Consider the following 14987-nt stretch of genomic DNA (forward strand, 5'->3'; position numbering starts at 1 on the left):
TAAATGATCTCTCTTTAATTATTTTTTTAAAGACTGGAACATTTTTAAAATACAAAATAGTTTATACTGACCATTGTAGTCCTCAGATTCAGGTTCAGTTCCTGACAGCAGCTCGCCCATATTCTTAAGAGTCTTGCAGTCTGCAATGATCTTTGGCTTGAAGAATATTGACCACTTTGCCAGGAACTTCTGAGACACTTTGTCACCAAACATCATGGAGAAATCCTGGTTGATCTTTAAACAAGGTTTATACAGGTTTAAACACAACGGACATAAATGGATAAAAGCTCAAATACTAAAAATTAAGATCTGCTGTGTTATTTATGCATACATTTGGGATATAAAAGATTAGAACGTTGAATTTCTCAGTTTGGACCGGCCTGTTGTTGTTATGGTGATCACTGAACAACTCCTTTCTCTACTGTACCAGTGAACTCATTTAATAACTACAGAGAAGGTCATTTCCTTTTCAAAACTACTTCCAAAGCTAAATATTTTCTTACCAATCCAGATACAGCAAGGAAACGAGTGAACAAATCCAGGACTGAAGATGATGCATCCTCACCGACCATCTTCGGTCAATACTGGAAAGTCGCTCATCTTCTCATCAGTGAAATGTCGTATTGTAGATATCGCCTCCCTGCACTCCTCACCAAATCGCTGTTGACAAGTTAAGAGAGATTCTTGTCTGTTTTTTGGACCATCCTGAAGAACAGTCTTGGAATAACACCGGGAGCCAGCACAGGTGTTATGTTGAACTGTCTTGATCCTGCATGCAATGAAGCCAGTATTACCCTAAAGGATCATAGTAGTGTTCCTGTTTAAGAAAAGACCCAAACAGAGGCATCTCGTTCTTGGCTTCAAGAATGAATTACTCAACACAATAAGTTCACACAATGACTATATAACATTACAAAAACAAGTGGAAAATACAAAGCTGAGCAACCTATAAACACTCATCTAAAACAAGATCATTTTAACTTTAAAACTATAAAAGGGAAGAAAATATAAACACACACACTGGTTTGGGTTTTCAGACAAAACTTACATATCCATGTTTGGAGAAAGGATCTTGGAGGTATGGAAAAAGTGTCACAATTCCCAGTGCATAATTGGTCTTCACACTTGACCATGGAATCATCCTTTCAAAATAAATCAATTTACTTTGCAAGTGTGTATGTTTTGCAAGAAGTTAAAGGATAAATTCTCCTTTTATAGCAACACAGAATATCATTCTTTATCTGTGCCACATGAATCTGTTGTGATGATAAAGGGAGGGAAGTGACCTCCAATTCTTACCCATGTAGCTCTAACATATGCCACACGTAAACAGATGGTGAACGTCCTGGTTGCAGACATGTTAGTGTTTTGGTCTTTTCATACTCCTTGAAGATTTCCTCACCCTTTGGATTGGCCCTCAGAACACAATCAACTTTCTGTCAAAACATCTTACATCGTTATGACATGCTCATGGAAATTTAAGAGGATTTTTAATGCCTTTCCTTTATGTCGAGAATACGTTTACAAAACACTTCTACAGATAAGTATCAATAATAAACAATTACGTAATTGAGGATTTTAAATGCATTTATTCAAAGCTTACCTGTCTTGCTTCATTCTGCTCCATTAACCCTGTTGGGTTCCTACTCTTTCGTGTGGACTCCAGGACAATTGTGGAATCTAATGAATGGGATGAAGCTGGGGATAGTGGAGTCAGTACAGAGGAGGATGCTTGATCTGAGACCAGCTGAACATCCAGATCTACAAAATCACAGACAGAACAAAATCAATTTAAATGTACATGTATTTATCAGTAACAAAAGCATTTCAACAAATACTTGAATGGTTACATAAAAAAATCTAAAGTATATTATCTTCATTAAGTACTTTCCATATACGAATAAGATGTATGTAACGTAATGATCAATAGTATAGCAAATGATAATAGTTTGAGGTTCTTCAAAAAGATATTTTAGACTCTGCTCCTAGGTAACTACATGGCCTCGTCTATTTCACTCGAGAATATCCACAAATAGGGAAGAACATTACAAAAATAAAGGTAATGTATACAATAATTATCATGAACGGGTTTAAAAAGGGGGAGAGAGAGAGTAATAGTAATCGTAATATTTCTTGGCTAACTACCACAAAACTTGGAACAGAATACCCCTTCAGGGAAACTGCCGTTCCTGAGTTTGGACACACGAGGGCAGTCAAGCTCCATCCAGCACAACGCCGCCTGAAACAGAAGGTAGTTTTGGGCTATTTTACACTGACGCAGCTCATCAGCGTTATTACTGTGCATTGTCTAGTTTTCACGTATCAAGGACAATACACGAAGCTTCTGAAATGTTTAACAGCATCATCATTATGATTTATTTTTTTAAAGAACATACCCTATTCTCTAGACATGGAAATGTTTTTTTTTTTTTTTAAGTTTACATTGTCACAAAGCAGCTGTACAGATATCTGGATATATTATTTCAATGTCCATTCTTAAACACGACAGATGAACAAACAAAGAAACTAACCACATGAAAAGGTTAGATAGACCAATGATTAAATACTACTCCGTTCAAATGAATACAGAGGCCCGCTCTGATACCACAACGTTTAAAAACCTCGACATTCGCGGCGTCATAAAGGGAACAACCGTCAAGCATACCATCAGGAAACTTACAGAACTCTGAACGTGACGTCATAACGGATCTTATGGCTCGCTCCTCCGATTTGACTACATATGTCTGTGCGCGCGCCGGGGAGACTGACCTAGACACGGTATAAGGACAACACACATTTAAAACATATTAACACATTAACATTATATCATGTACATAGCAGTATAGTTATCATAATAAATTACACAAATTAATTGCTAATATTAACATTATTAATGTCTTTCTTAATATTATTAGTCATTTCATTCTCATCACTGCTCCTACGTAACTTCATGTGTTCCCTAGGTGGCCTCGTCTATTTCGCTCGAGAATATATATGGTTATTACCATTTTATTCCCTATTTATTCATTTTAACATGAGCTCATGTCTACAGTTGTTAAATAACAACAATAATTATCATGGACGGGACAAAAGGGAAGAGAGAGATTAATAATAATATCATGTAATAGTTCTTGCCCAGAAATCCGCTTCTAGAAAATCGCCGTTCCCGAGTTTGGCCACACGAGGGCAGTCAAGCTCCATCTAGCGCAATACACAACGCCGCCTGAAACTGAAGGTAGGTTTGGGCTATTTTACAGACACAGCTCATTACTGTGCATTGTGTTGTTCGGACATAACCACAATTAACGGCTCATCTATAAAAACAAACATTAATATTTATAGCACTATATTTAATATAAAACCTTGTTTTTATTTAAACATATATATATGCATGTTTGTGTATATATATATATATATATATATATATATATATATATATATATATATATATAAAGTGTCATTTTATCTCTGTACCACGTTCTAATAATGAAACTGCCGAAGAAAGAAAATTTTCAGTTTTCTGAGACGAGGAAGTGGCTCTTAAAAGAGCCTTTGTGTTTATTAGACGGAGTTGTGGTTTAAGCGCGTTCTCCGCGAATACGGCGGGCCAGCTGAATATCCTTGGGCATGATGGTCACTCTCTTGGCGTGGATAGCGCACAGGTTGGTGTCCTCGAACAGACCGACCAGGTATGCCTCGCTCGCCTCCTGCAGGGCCATGACGGCCGAGCTCTGGAAACGCAAGTCGGTCTTGAAGTCCTGAGCGATTTCTCTCACCAGGCGCTGGAAGGGCAGCTTGCGGATGAGCAGCTCAGTAGACTTCTGATAACGGCGGATCTCCCTCAGAGCCACGGTGCCAGGCCTGTAACGGTGAGGCTTCTTCACGCCGCCGGTAGCCGGCGCGCTCTTGCGGGCAGCCTTAGTGGCGAGCTGCTTCCTTGGCGCCTTGCCACCGGTGGACTTACGGGCGGTCTGCTTGGTTCTTGCCATAGCGTCAAACTCTGCACTTCGCGGATAGAAAAACAGAATAAACTGCGCGCGCGAACGCGGCCTTTTTAAGCCATAACGCCGCCCTGCGTTGATTGGGCGTCTCGAACGCGCTCGTCTGCTATTCGATAGAACGTTTTACGTCACCTGTTGACTATTGGACCGTCTTCTCTGCCACCGTTCGAAACACAAGACGTCCGCCACTATTCTATTCTATTGGCGCTCTCTCTAATACAAATGCTTTGTTCATTAGAAACACACACAACGCCGTCACAAACCATTTTCACGCCTCAGACTTCATTTAACCAGCACGCTAACTGCTATTGTTCTCATAGTCATTACTTAAATATGGTATTAAATCATGACTACAAAATTATCGTCCTTTTTTTATTTATAAATATGCTGTCTTAAAAGTGCACAATTTCACCCCTTCATTTCTAATTTAACATTTTTTTATTATTATTTTTGAGCTACAAAAAATGTAAATTGAAATTAAATGTAGAGAATAAGAATTAGAATTTTATTTAATGTATATGCATACTTCAAGGCCAGCATGCATTGCGACAGTCAACAAACAGGTAATAATGGAGAGATCCAGGCACTGGCACACAGACAAGAGGAAATTTAAAAAGATTTGGCAAGTTGACTTTTTATTTACTGAAATCAATTCAAAGGCAGTGTGTCTAGTTTGCAAGCAGTCAGTTGCTGTTTTGAAAGAGTACAAAATCCGTCATTATGAAACAAAACCTTCTTCAGCTTTCTCAAAGGACAGTGGCGAGGCATAAAACAGAAGGCTAACGAGCTGCTTGCTAAACTTCGATCTGAGCAGAGCGCGCTGCTATGTCCTTCATCAGCTCAAGAAAGTGCCACACGGGCCAGCTATCAGATTTCCTGTATTTTACATCAAGAACAGCTATGTGCCCAATCCACTGGGCTTGTGGATGTGATGCGTGACATCGTCAAAATTGTGAATGATATACGCTCCAAGGCGCTCTCTCACCTGCAGTTCAAGGTACTGTTGGATGAGATGGATGTGCAATATGGTGATGTGTTGTACCACCAGGAGGTTAGATGGCTGAGCAGAGGAAAAGTTCTCAGGAGATTTTTTGATCTGCGTGATGAGATCAGAGCTTTTCAGGAAAGCAAGATTGGTAGTATTCAAGAGCCCATGGATAAGAAATGACTTTCTGACCTGGCTTTCCTGGTGGACGTCACAGAGCTGCTCAATGTTTTAAATGTTCAGCTCCAGGGAAAAGACCAGATTATCACCCAGCTTTTTTATCACATCAGAGCCTTCAAACAAAAACTACTGCTGCTCAGAAGACATCTCTCAGCAGGTAACATTCACAATTATAATATGCACCATAGTTTTATGTGCAGTTATTGTTATTATTAATACTTATATTTAGTTAGCATTTATATCCAGTGGTGTCAGCTTTGGGTTTTTTTGTTAATCAAGCTGATAAATTTTGTGTCAAAGTTCTCTTAAATTATCATGGATTAATTTCCTCGTTTTGTCAGTTATTTATTCTATTTGCCTCCCTCTCTCTTCTTTCACTCCCTGTCTCACACTGTTCCTCTCTCGCTCATCTCCACATCCAGGAAATTTAGCCAATTTTCCCTGTTTTAGAGAGGCAGGCATGATGAAAGAGAAGGTACCTGAGTATGATGCTGTTCTCAGCAACCTTATCCAGGAGTTTGACAGTCGCTTTGAGGACTTCAGACACACTGCATCTGACTTTGAGTGGTTTGTTCAACCTTTCACCATCAGTATGGACACAGTCAGTGATGATCTACAGATGGAACCAATTGAGCTTCAGTGTGATTCAGAACTCAAACACAAGTTCAGGTCCCTTCCCTTGACAGACCTCTACAAATGTGTCCCAGCAAACAGGTTCCCAAAGATGTGCAAACAGGCACAAGTGATGCTGTCTCTGTTTGGCAGTACCTACCACTGTGAACAGACTTTCAGTCTGATGAACTTAAACAAGTGTAAACTGAGATGTAAAGTAACTGACTCTCACCTCCATAATATCTTGACTTTGACAGTAAGTCCACTGCATCCCAATTTGGAAAAACTTTTGAAAAATAAGGTCCAGCTTCATGTGTCTCATTAGAGGTCACTGATGTTGCAGGCATGTGGCTGTATTGCTTATAGCTTGAATAGTTGTATTAGGTATTGAACATGTATTATAAATGGGATTGGTTCTATGTTTTAATTATACTATAAGTTTCATTGAACTATAGAACTCTGAAAATAAAACTGCATTAGTGAAGCAGATACAGACTAACGTTTTCTATTAATTGATTTATTTGTAAATATTATGAAATGATAAATGAGAACCATGGCAACTTTAATTTTAATATAATACAGTTTGGTATAATGCAACTACTTTTGCCCCACAGCCCTCAATCAAGTTTGATTTTTGGCCCTTCACAAGAAAAAGTTTTGGCACCCGTGATTTAGAATTATTATGTGCTATTAGAAAACCATTTTCAACTACTTCCTGTTGCTACAATCTTAATACGAATAACTTTGTATAATCTGAGCAATGCAAAATGGGACTTTAGCAGCACAATCCCCGAAACCGTGCTATAACCGTTTAGATTTACTCATCTCTGCATTTAGCAGACTGCTGGAATTAAACAAAAGCCTGAACATCCGCGGGAGTGCAGCGCTTCAGAACTCCCCCTCCCTCTCTCTCTCTCACACACACACACACACACAGCGAGAGAGAAAGCGAAAGAGAGGAAATTACTCTTTGTATGAAAAGTGGGTGGCTCTTAAAAGAGCCGTTGGGTTGATGAAGACGGCGGTAACGCGTTTTACTTGGAGCTGGTGTACTTGGTCACGGCCTTTGTGCCCTCGGACACGGCGTGCTTGGCCAGCTCGCCGGGAAGCAACAGGCGCACGGCGGTCTGGATCTCCCTGGAGGTGATGGTGGAGCGCTTGTTATAATGAGCCAGACGAGAAGACTCACCGGCAATGCGCTCAAAAATATCATTCACGAAGGAGTTCATGATGCCCATGGCCTTGGATGAGATGCCGGTGTCAGGATGCACCTGCTTCAGGACCTTGTACACGTAGATGGCGTAGCTCTCCTTCCTGGACTTTCTGCGCTTCTTGCCTCCTTTGCCGGCCGTCTTGGTCACGGCTTTCTTTGAGCCCTTCTTGGGCGCGGTCTTGGCTGGATCGGGCATGATGCTGCTCCTCGAGTATACGAACAGTAAATGACTAGCGCCCGCCTCGCGCCCGCTCTATTTACAGACCCACATGCTAATGACGCCCAGACAAGACACCTTTTTTTTGATTGGACACAATTCGATACCTCCCCCTGCATGGCGCCTCCTACTGCACTCTGTTTCCTCCCTCCCTCCATGCTTCCTCCGATACGCTTTGTTTCCCTTCCCGCCCTTGTACTTTCAGGACAACGTGCACTATGAAAAAACAATTGGCTTGAGAAAAAATCGTTTTATATTATATATGCATGTATGCGTGTGTATGAGACAGAGAGAGAAATATAGAAGTAAGTTTATACTAAAATCATTTTCTAAATCGTATTAATCAAACAGTTTATAATATTGAATACTGTGCATATATATATATATATATATATATATATATATATATATATATATATATATATACACATATAGTTTATTACAAAAAATACAAATAGATCTACCACTTACGCTACCTCTGTACAGCGTTTGATACCTTATGTTTCATGAAAGAAAAAGCCTTTTTCCCCCCATACGGAACAGCTCTTTTTCTAGACATGTGGGTGGCTCTTAAAAGAGCCGTTGTATTCGCGTCGTTCGGTGTTAGAGCGTTTAACCGCCGAAGCCGTACTGGGTGCGTCCCTGGCGTTTCAGGGCGTACACCACATCCATGGCGGTCACGGTCTTTCTCTTGGCATGCTCGGTGTAGGTGACGGCGTCGCGGATCACGTTCTCCAGGAACACTTTCAGCACACCGCGAGTCTCTTCATAGATCAGACCAGAAATACGCTTTACACCACCACGCCGAGCCAGACGGCGAATAGCCGGCTTGGTGATCCCCTGGATGTTATCGCGAAGCACCTTGCGGTGACGCTTTGCGCCTCCTTTGCCGAGTCCTTTACCACCCTTGCTTTTTTTTTTTTAATGAGTTTTATTGAAATTATACAAAATTCACAATCTTACACAAGTCATATTCAGAAAGAAAGGGAGAGAAAAAAAAACTTACATAGTCAAAGTACAATTACACGCAAATAGAGTCCCACACTGAAGAGTCTTTAAACCAAGATGTGCTGCTTTTAAGTCTTCTTAGCTCTTTTTGAATGTCCTTGAATACAACATCACTGGATATAAACGTTTGATTTATAGTCATTTTGGCTCTTGTTTTCCAGAGTTTAGATTTAGTCAAACATATTATGAACCAAATGAAGTCATGCTGAGTCTTGCTACAATTTTCTTTAAAAATGCCATAGAAAATTGAGTTCATATTTATTTCTATATTGAGACCAATGATTTTTAATTTAGCCCATGTTTCTTTAGCGCGATAACACTCTAACAGGAAATGTTCGAGTGTTTCCTCTTCATTACAATTAGGCATCGGGCATTTACTGGTTTTTACAAAACAGCTCCATTTTACAACCGCTCTTACTGGGAGCCTTCTTACAGCGACTAACCAAGTTGTATCTCTCAGGTGTTCAGATAGGATTTTATTCTGTAAATTTTGGAGACATTCTTTGTTTTGGTCTTCCTCCAAATTTCTGAAAGCCACAGGGTTACAATAAACTCGATCAATAATTAAAAGATATATTTCTTTGCTCGAGTCTTTCGCCCAATCGATGTTTAGATCTTTAAATTTGTTAGTGAAGTCGGAAAACATCAGTTTATAATACGGAATTCCTTTCCTCGATGGACCTTTTTTAGATTTCCAGTTAGAGATGTTCCCTATCCATTCGGTTTGCCTGGCAATACCACTCGCGATGATTTTGCACACTGCTATTTTAGTTTTTACGGATATATCGACAGCCCCAAGGCCTCCCAGTTCCCTTCTCTTAAAAAGGAGCTCACGTTTTGTAACCTCACGAGTCATATCCCATATGAAATTACAGCATATTTTATGAAGTCTTTTTACCCAAACTTCTGTCGGAGGTAAGATGCATGATAAAAACAGTATTTTTGATAATAGAAAAGTTTTAATAATATTTATTCTAGTTTTATAACTTAGATTACATGATTTCCATTTATCAATTTCATCTTGTATTATTTCTTCTTTTTTTGACCAGTTATGGTCGACACAGCCATTATTATCTATATATATACCTAAAACCTTTAATTGCTGAACTTCTGGGACATCTATGGGAAATTTGTTTTTTTCATTTCCAATCCAGACACATTCCGTTTTAGCTTTATTTAAGGAGGCTCCAGAGACTTGCTCATACTCGCTAAAATATTCAAAGATGATGTCTAGTTCTTGTTTAGATTTCACAAATACAGTTATGTCATCAGCATAAGCAGAGATGACGACTCTGTTCTTTCCTATTTGAAGACCTTTAAGTCTATGATCATCTTGGATTTTTTGTACAAGTGGGTTTATAGATAAAATATACAGGGCTGCACTCAGAGGGCACCCTTGCTTTACACCCCGCATAACTTCAAATGGTTCAGTCAAAGAACCGTTAACATTTACTTCAACCGTCGATTTAACATAAAGGCATTTAATCATGTTTATGAAATTTTCAGGGAATTGATACAGTTTTAAAATCTCCCACAAATAGTCTCTTGAGATATAATCAAATGCTTTTCTTTGGTCCAAAGCCACAATGTAAAAACTGTCACCATATTTATCAAAAACTAGTTCTCTTAATGTGTTCAAGTTGTCCCACATAAATCTTCCCTTTATTGCACATGTTTGTTGTTTAGCTATTATTACATCCAAATAGTCACTCATCCTGTTCATAATGGTCTTTGCAAAAATCTTATAATCGACATTCATTAGTTAAATTTGAAAAAACCATAAAAATTAAGAGAAGGATCTTCTCCGATAGATATTATTGCGTGTCCATTAGTCCACATTTTCTCAACATTATCCACATCATTTAACCTTAATTCCTGCAGACATATATCACATTTCTTTTTAAATGATATAGGAATTGAAGTTAAAATCAAAGACATTGTGTCATAAAAAAGGGAAGAAAAGTAGGCGATATACATCATTCCTTAACCTTTTTTGCATTGTCAACATTTCCAGGAGAATTCCTCTTTCGCCTTTGGCGTTTATATGGATAGTCTAAAGTGTTTTTACCTTTCGACAGCGTGGGAGTATCCGCAGTGTCACCTGTGTTGTCGGCGATTGTCCGAGTTGTTCCACTTTCACCAGCTGGATGCGATGATTCCTCTCGGCCCTGTAGGCTTCCTGCAGGTGTAGAAATGATCTGGGTCGCTCCGGTCTCTCCCTCTGAGCACGTAGGCTCCTCTGGGGCTTGTAGACCTCCTTCCGGGGTTGAGCCGATCCGAGTCTCGCCGACTTCTACAGCTGATAGCGCAGGAAACTCCGATGCTTGCCGTCTCTCCACAGACGAAAGACTGGGCGGAGATGCTCCGCTGCTTCCAGCAGGTACTTCCGGTGTCTTCCGTCTCCCTTCCGGGGTCAGAGATTCGGCGCTGCTCTCAGAGTCCTCGCTGTCTTCGCTGTCGCTGGTATCGGTGCTGCTTGAGTCACTCCCAGATGTCGAGTCGTCCTCACTTGCGTGTAGTTTATTTTCTTCCCAGTTTTTATCCTCTTTATCGTTTGTTTTGGTTTCTGTGTTATGTGCGTTTTGTGTTGCATTCTGGTCAATGTCTTTTTGATTTTTCGGCATTCTTAGTTTATAGCTGTAAGAATTTGGGCATTGAAAATATATATGCCCAGTTTCATTACATAAATTACATACTTGTGTATTTCTACAACTCTTTCCTTTGTGGCCAAAGCTTCCGCATTTCCAGCACTTTGTTTTCTCACAGTCCTTTGCCTGATGGTCGGAATCGTTACATATAAAACATTGCTTTGTTTGGCCGGGGTATGTAATCGTTCCATTGTATGGTCCCATGGAAATGGAGTTTGGTATCTGGAATATACTTCCGTCGGGGTTTTTCTTGAGTTTTATTTTATATCTCCTGACTCCATACCATATCCCGAACTGGTCCAGCGGCTTGTCAACAGGGTTCAGTATCTCACCAAACCTTAAGAGGTATTGTTCTACATCCGAGTCAGCGATTCTCCCAATCCAAAACTTTACTACAATGCTCTTTACGTCTTGGGGAGCTGATGTAGTCATCTCCCAGTTTTTCCAGAATTCACTTCCTGTATTATTATTAAAAATTTGAGAAAATGTTTGAAGTGCCTGTTCTTTGGTAAAACATATTTCATACTCTTTTCTGTTAGGCATTGCAATAAAAGAGTATACATCTGTAGTCGATATCCATTGACTACTTAAAAGGTTTACTCCGACTTCAGACCTGTCTGGCGCTTCTCCTTCTCCACTGTAACGTAGTCTGACCCAGTACCTCCCCGCCGACGGCGAGAAGGCCACACGGGGTGACATACCGAACCCCCGGGTGGCGATAATTATCACCTTGTTAAAGGTGTTTTTGTTGTTGATGTCGTTAAAGTCTTTAGTTTCAAATTACGAACGAGGATACCACTTGCAAAAAGAGAGTATTAATTACCACCCTTGCCTCTGCCAGACATGATGCTGCTCCCGAAGTCAAGTCACTCAATAAAACTTCTCGCGCAGCGCCCACCTATTTATCCACACTCGACAGGACCTAGTTGAGAACAGGCGAGGAGGCGGGCCTAACGCCAACGGTCACACAGTAGCTCTCTTTTTCGAAAACAATCACTAGGCACTGCTTTTCACCTGCTAACGTCTTCTTCTTCCCCATTCTCTCTGTCTCTCTCTCTAAATACACACACACAGATACAACACATTATTAGTATTATCAGTACTAATGTTTTCATTAGTAGCAGTAGTAGTAGTAGTAGTAGTAGTACAATACAATAGTCAGGAACTTTGGGTACAACATACATAGTAAAGCATACAGCCAAAACACTCATCAGCGTAAGGAGGTTAGAAAAAGCCGTGTGTGTTTGTACAACATTGGCATTACTGTTTCAAACACAAGACGTTCCTTTTGAGCACGTCCTTTTGGACTCAAGGCCCGTATATACTACAGTCCTACGTCCACTGCAACTACAGGTCGCACATAGTAGCACAAGCCTTTATTAGTAGGCCCAGCATTCAGCGGATCAGCACCAATGTCTGTGTTCACTTTGAACCCAGTCCACATTCTACCACACAAGTACTTCAATAACTTACAAGCACCAGAGAAAGGAATGCAAACACAACTCTCAGGCCTTGCTTTATCAGCTCTCGCAAATGCATGATATAATGGACTCTCGAATGTTGAAATTAGCTACATTGTCTCAAACCCTTATCTCATTCTTAAAAAGTGTCACTCACAAGGAAAGCATATGCACTTCGACAGTTGTGCAAGAGAAACTAACATAACACACATCACACACAAGTAGGAAAACAAAATCAGCCTTCGCACTGTCTAATCACTGGCCTTCTCTTTTCCCATATGCACTCTGTTTGAACCTAAATGTCATGCATCAACCAAAACTGCACCTCCAGAATGACAGCTGAATTTAAGATTGGCAAAATATGTCGCAGCAGTTGCATTCGTCAAATAAACTATGAGCAATTAAGTAGTGCCAATGAGATAGTTACAGCAATGTGATATGTCCAATAAGCTCAAAAAGAAACGGACACTTTATTCTACTTGGCCAATCAAACACAATTATGAACTGGGATTCTGATGGTTGTGCGCCTTTTAACTCACTGTGTAGGAAAATGAGGTCAGCTATATAGACAACACCTTTCATTACGTATTTAATTACTTCGATTGAGGTCATTACTAGAATCAGTAGTAGTAGTAGTACAATACCTACAACCTACCTTCTGTTTTAGGCGGCGTCGTGTGTTGTGCCGGATGGGACATGACTGCCCTCGTGTGGCCAAACTCGGGAACGGCAATTTCCCAAAAATTGCTGTATTCTGTTATTAAGCTTTTATTGGCGGTGTTCAGAAGTCTATATTTGTAGTAGTTAGAAAACAGTGGGGTAAGAAGTAGTAGATGCTATGAAAACTCACTCACTCTCTCTCACTCACTCACTCACACACACTCACTCACACACACACACACTCACTCACACACACACACACACACTCTCTCTCTCTCTCTCGCTCTCTCTCTCTCGCGCTCTCTCTCTCTCATCTCTCACACCATACCCCCTCTCACTCCCACACACTGGGGCAGTGGTGGCTTAGTGGTTAATGCTCTTGCTTACTGATCAGTAGGTTGGGGGTTCAATCCTGTCAAGCTGCCCACTGAGCAAGGTCCTTAACCCTCTCTGCTTCTGGGGTGCCATATCATGACCCTGCACTCTGACCCCAGCCTCCTGACATGTTGGAGTATGTGAAGAAAACAATTTCACTGTATATCTGACCATTAAAGACTCATTATATAGACTTATACATGACTTTTTTTATTCTAAAAAAGCTGCTAAACTAATGATTATGTGCAGATGTAAAAAAAAAAAATAAAATAAAAAATGCTAAACACATTCTCTATTTGTGTGTGTGTGTTTTTTTGTACTGTATGTGTATTTCATCAGTGTTGCTATGAGCTTATTTCTCGTAGTAGCAATCTTCTTATAGCCTAGGCCATCTTTATGTAGAGCAACAATTCTTTTTTTCAGATCCTCAGAGAGTTCTTTGCCATGAGGTGCCATGTTGAACTTCCAGTGACCAGTATGAGGGAGTGTGAGAGCGATGACACCAAATTTAACACACCTGCTCCCCATTCACACCTGAGACCTTGTAACACTAACAAGTCACATGATACCGGGGAGGGAAAATGCCTAATTGGGCCCAATTTGGACATTTTCACTTAGGGGTGTACTCACTTTTGTTGCCAGCGGTTTAGACATTAATGGCTGTGTGTCGAGTTATTTTGAGGGGATGGCAAATTTACACTGTTACACAAGCTGTACACTCCCTACTTTACATTGTAGCACAGTGTCATTTCTTTAGTGCTGTCACATGAAAAGATATAATCAAATATTTTCAAAAATGTGAGGGGTGTACTCACTTTTGTGAGATACTGTAGAAGGGGAAAATAAGAGAAAGAAAGTGACAAAAACCTCAGTCTTCCACGCACGCTCTCACCAACACGCTTCACTTACTCCACTGTACTCACGCATGCGCGCACACACACACACACACACACACACACACACACACAGAGAGAGAGAGAGAGAGAGAGAGAGAGAGAGAGAGAGAGAGAGAGAGAGAGAGAGAGAGAGATGAGGGGAACTCTATTTAGTTTTACATGTTAAGTTAAACCCAAAGTTAATAATGTTTAATAAATCTGTCACCACCCTGAAGTTGATTATTTTCATACCAGAGTGTGCAGAAGAATTTCTTATTTTATTAAAGAATGACACATCATACTTTTTCTCAGTTTATAGTCATGTCTAATGTTACAGAACACCTGTGAGACAAGTTAGTTCCTGTTATCCCTTACATTATAGCAGCTATAGACAGTCATTCATGCACCACCCTCTATTTTTTCTCTCCCCCAAAGTTAATAAGAAAAATGCAGCCCTCCATTCTAAAGAATTTCCCATGAAAGGAAAATAAAATGAAATAAAAACCTTCCCAATTAAACCCTTCTGTGCTTCATACTGTGTCACTATTCATCCATCCATCTTCAACCGCTTACTCCTTTTCAGGGTCACGGGGAACGGAGCCTATCCCAGGGAGCATCAGGCACAAGGCGGGGTACACCCTGGACAGGGTGCCAGTCCATCGCAGGGCACTGTGTCACTATTCCTTCTAAGAAATAGACGGATTCCCCATTGACTGGAGGGAAGATGAGAAAATTTATTATGTAGTTAAGTTA

General features: G+C 40.2%; 3 protein-coding genes and 1 long non-coding RNA gene across 6 annotated transcripts in view; 1 reads left to right on the plus strand and 3 right to left on the minus strand.

Moving 5' to 3' along the window:
• LOC108261599 (NACHT, LRR and PYD domains-containing protein 3) overlaps positions 1 to 14987 on the minus strand; it is a 619868-nt gene that overhangs the window by 518812 nt on the left and 86069 nt on the right. The gene's annotated exons all lie outside the window — the stretch shown is intronic.
• On the minus strand, positions 274 to 2233 carry LOC128630390 (uncharacterized). Of its 3 annotated transcripts, none has more exons than XM_053678909.1 (5): positions 2146 to 2233; positions 1604 to 1761; positions 1300 to 1436; positions 1049 to 1142; positions 274 to 769 (listed from the first exon to the last, which is right to left on the minus strand). In XM_053678909.1, exons 1-5 carry the CDS (start codon positions 2222 to 2224, stop codon positions 749 to 751), a joined length of 489 nt encoding a protein of 162 aa, XP_053534884.1. In that variant the 5' UTR covers positions 2225 to 2233; the 3' UTR covers positions 274 to 748. The 3 variants fall into 3 exon arrangements, with proteins under 3 accessions (XP_053534884.1, XP_053534882.1, XP_053534883.1); XM_053678907.1 differs by having other exon boundaries at positions 274 to 795; XM_053678908.1 differs by having other exon boundaries at positions 274 to 817.
• On the minus strand, positions 3504 to 4284 carry LOC128630399 (histone H3). The gene has a single exon (XM_053678934.1). The coding sequence runs from the start codon at positions 3987 to 3989 to the stop codon at positions 3579 to 3581; it is 411 nt and encodes a 136-aa protein (XP_053534909.1). The 5' UTR covers positions 3990 to 4284; the 3' UTR covers positions 3504 to 3578.
• LOC128630441 (uncharacterized) lies at positions 4942 to 5657 on the plus strand. Its single transcript, XR_008394769.1, has 2 exons — positions 4942 to 5323; positions 5589 to 5657. It is a non-coding gene; the product is annotated as an uncharacterized LOC128630441 (long non-coding RNA).

The sequence above is a fragment of the Ictalurus punctatus genome, unplaced genomic scaffold, assembly GCF_001660625.3.
Source record: "Ictalurus punctatus breed USDA103 unplaced genomic scaffold, Coco_2.0 Super-Scaffold_100056, whole genome shotgun sequence".
Taxonomy (NCBI): domain Eukaryota; kingdom Metazoa; phylum Chordata; class Actinopteri; order Siluriformes; family Ictaluridae; genus Ictalurus; species Ictalurus punctatus.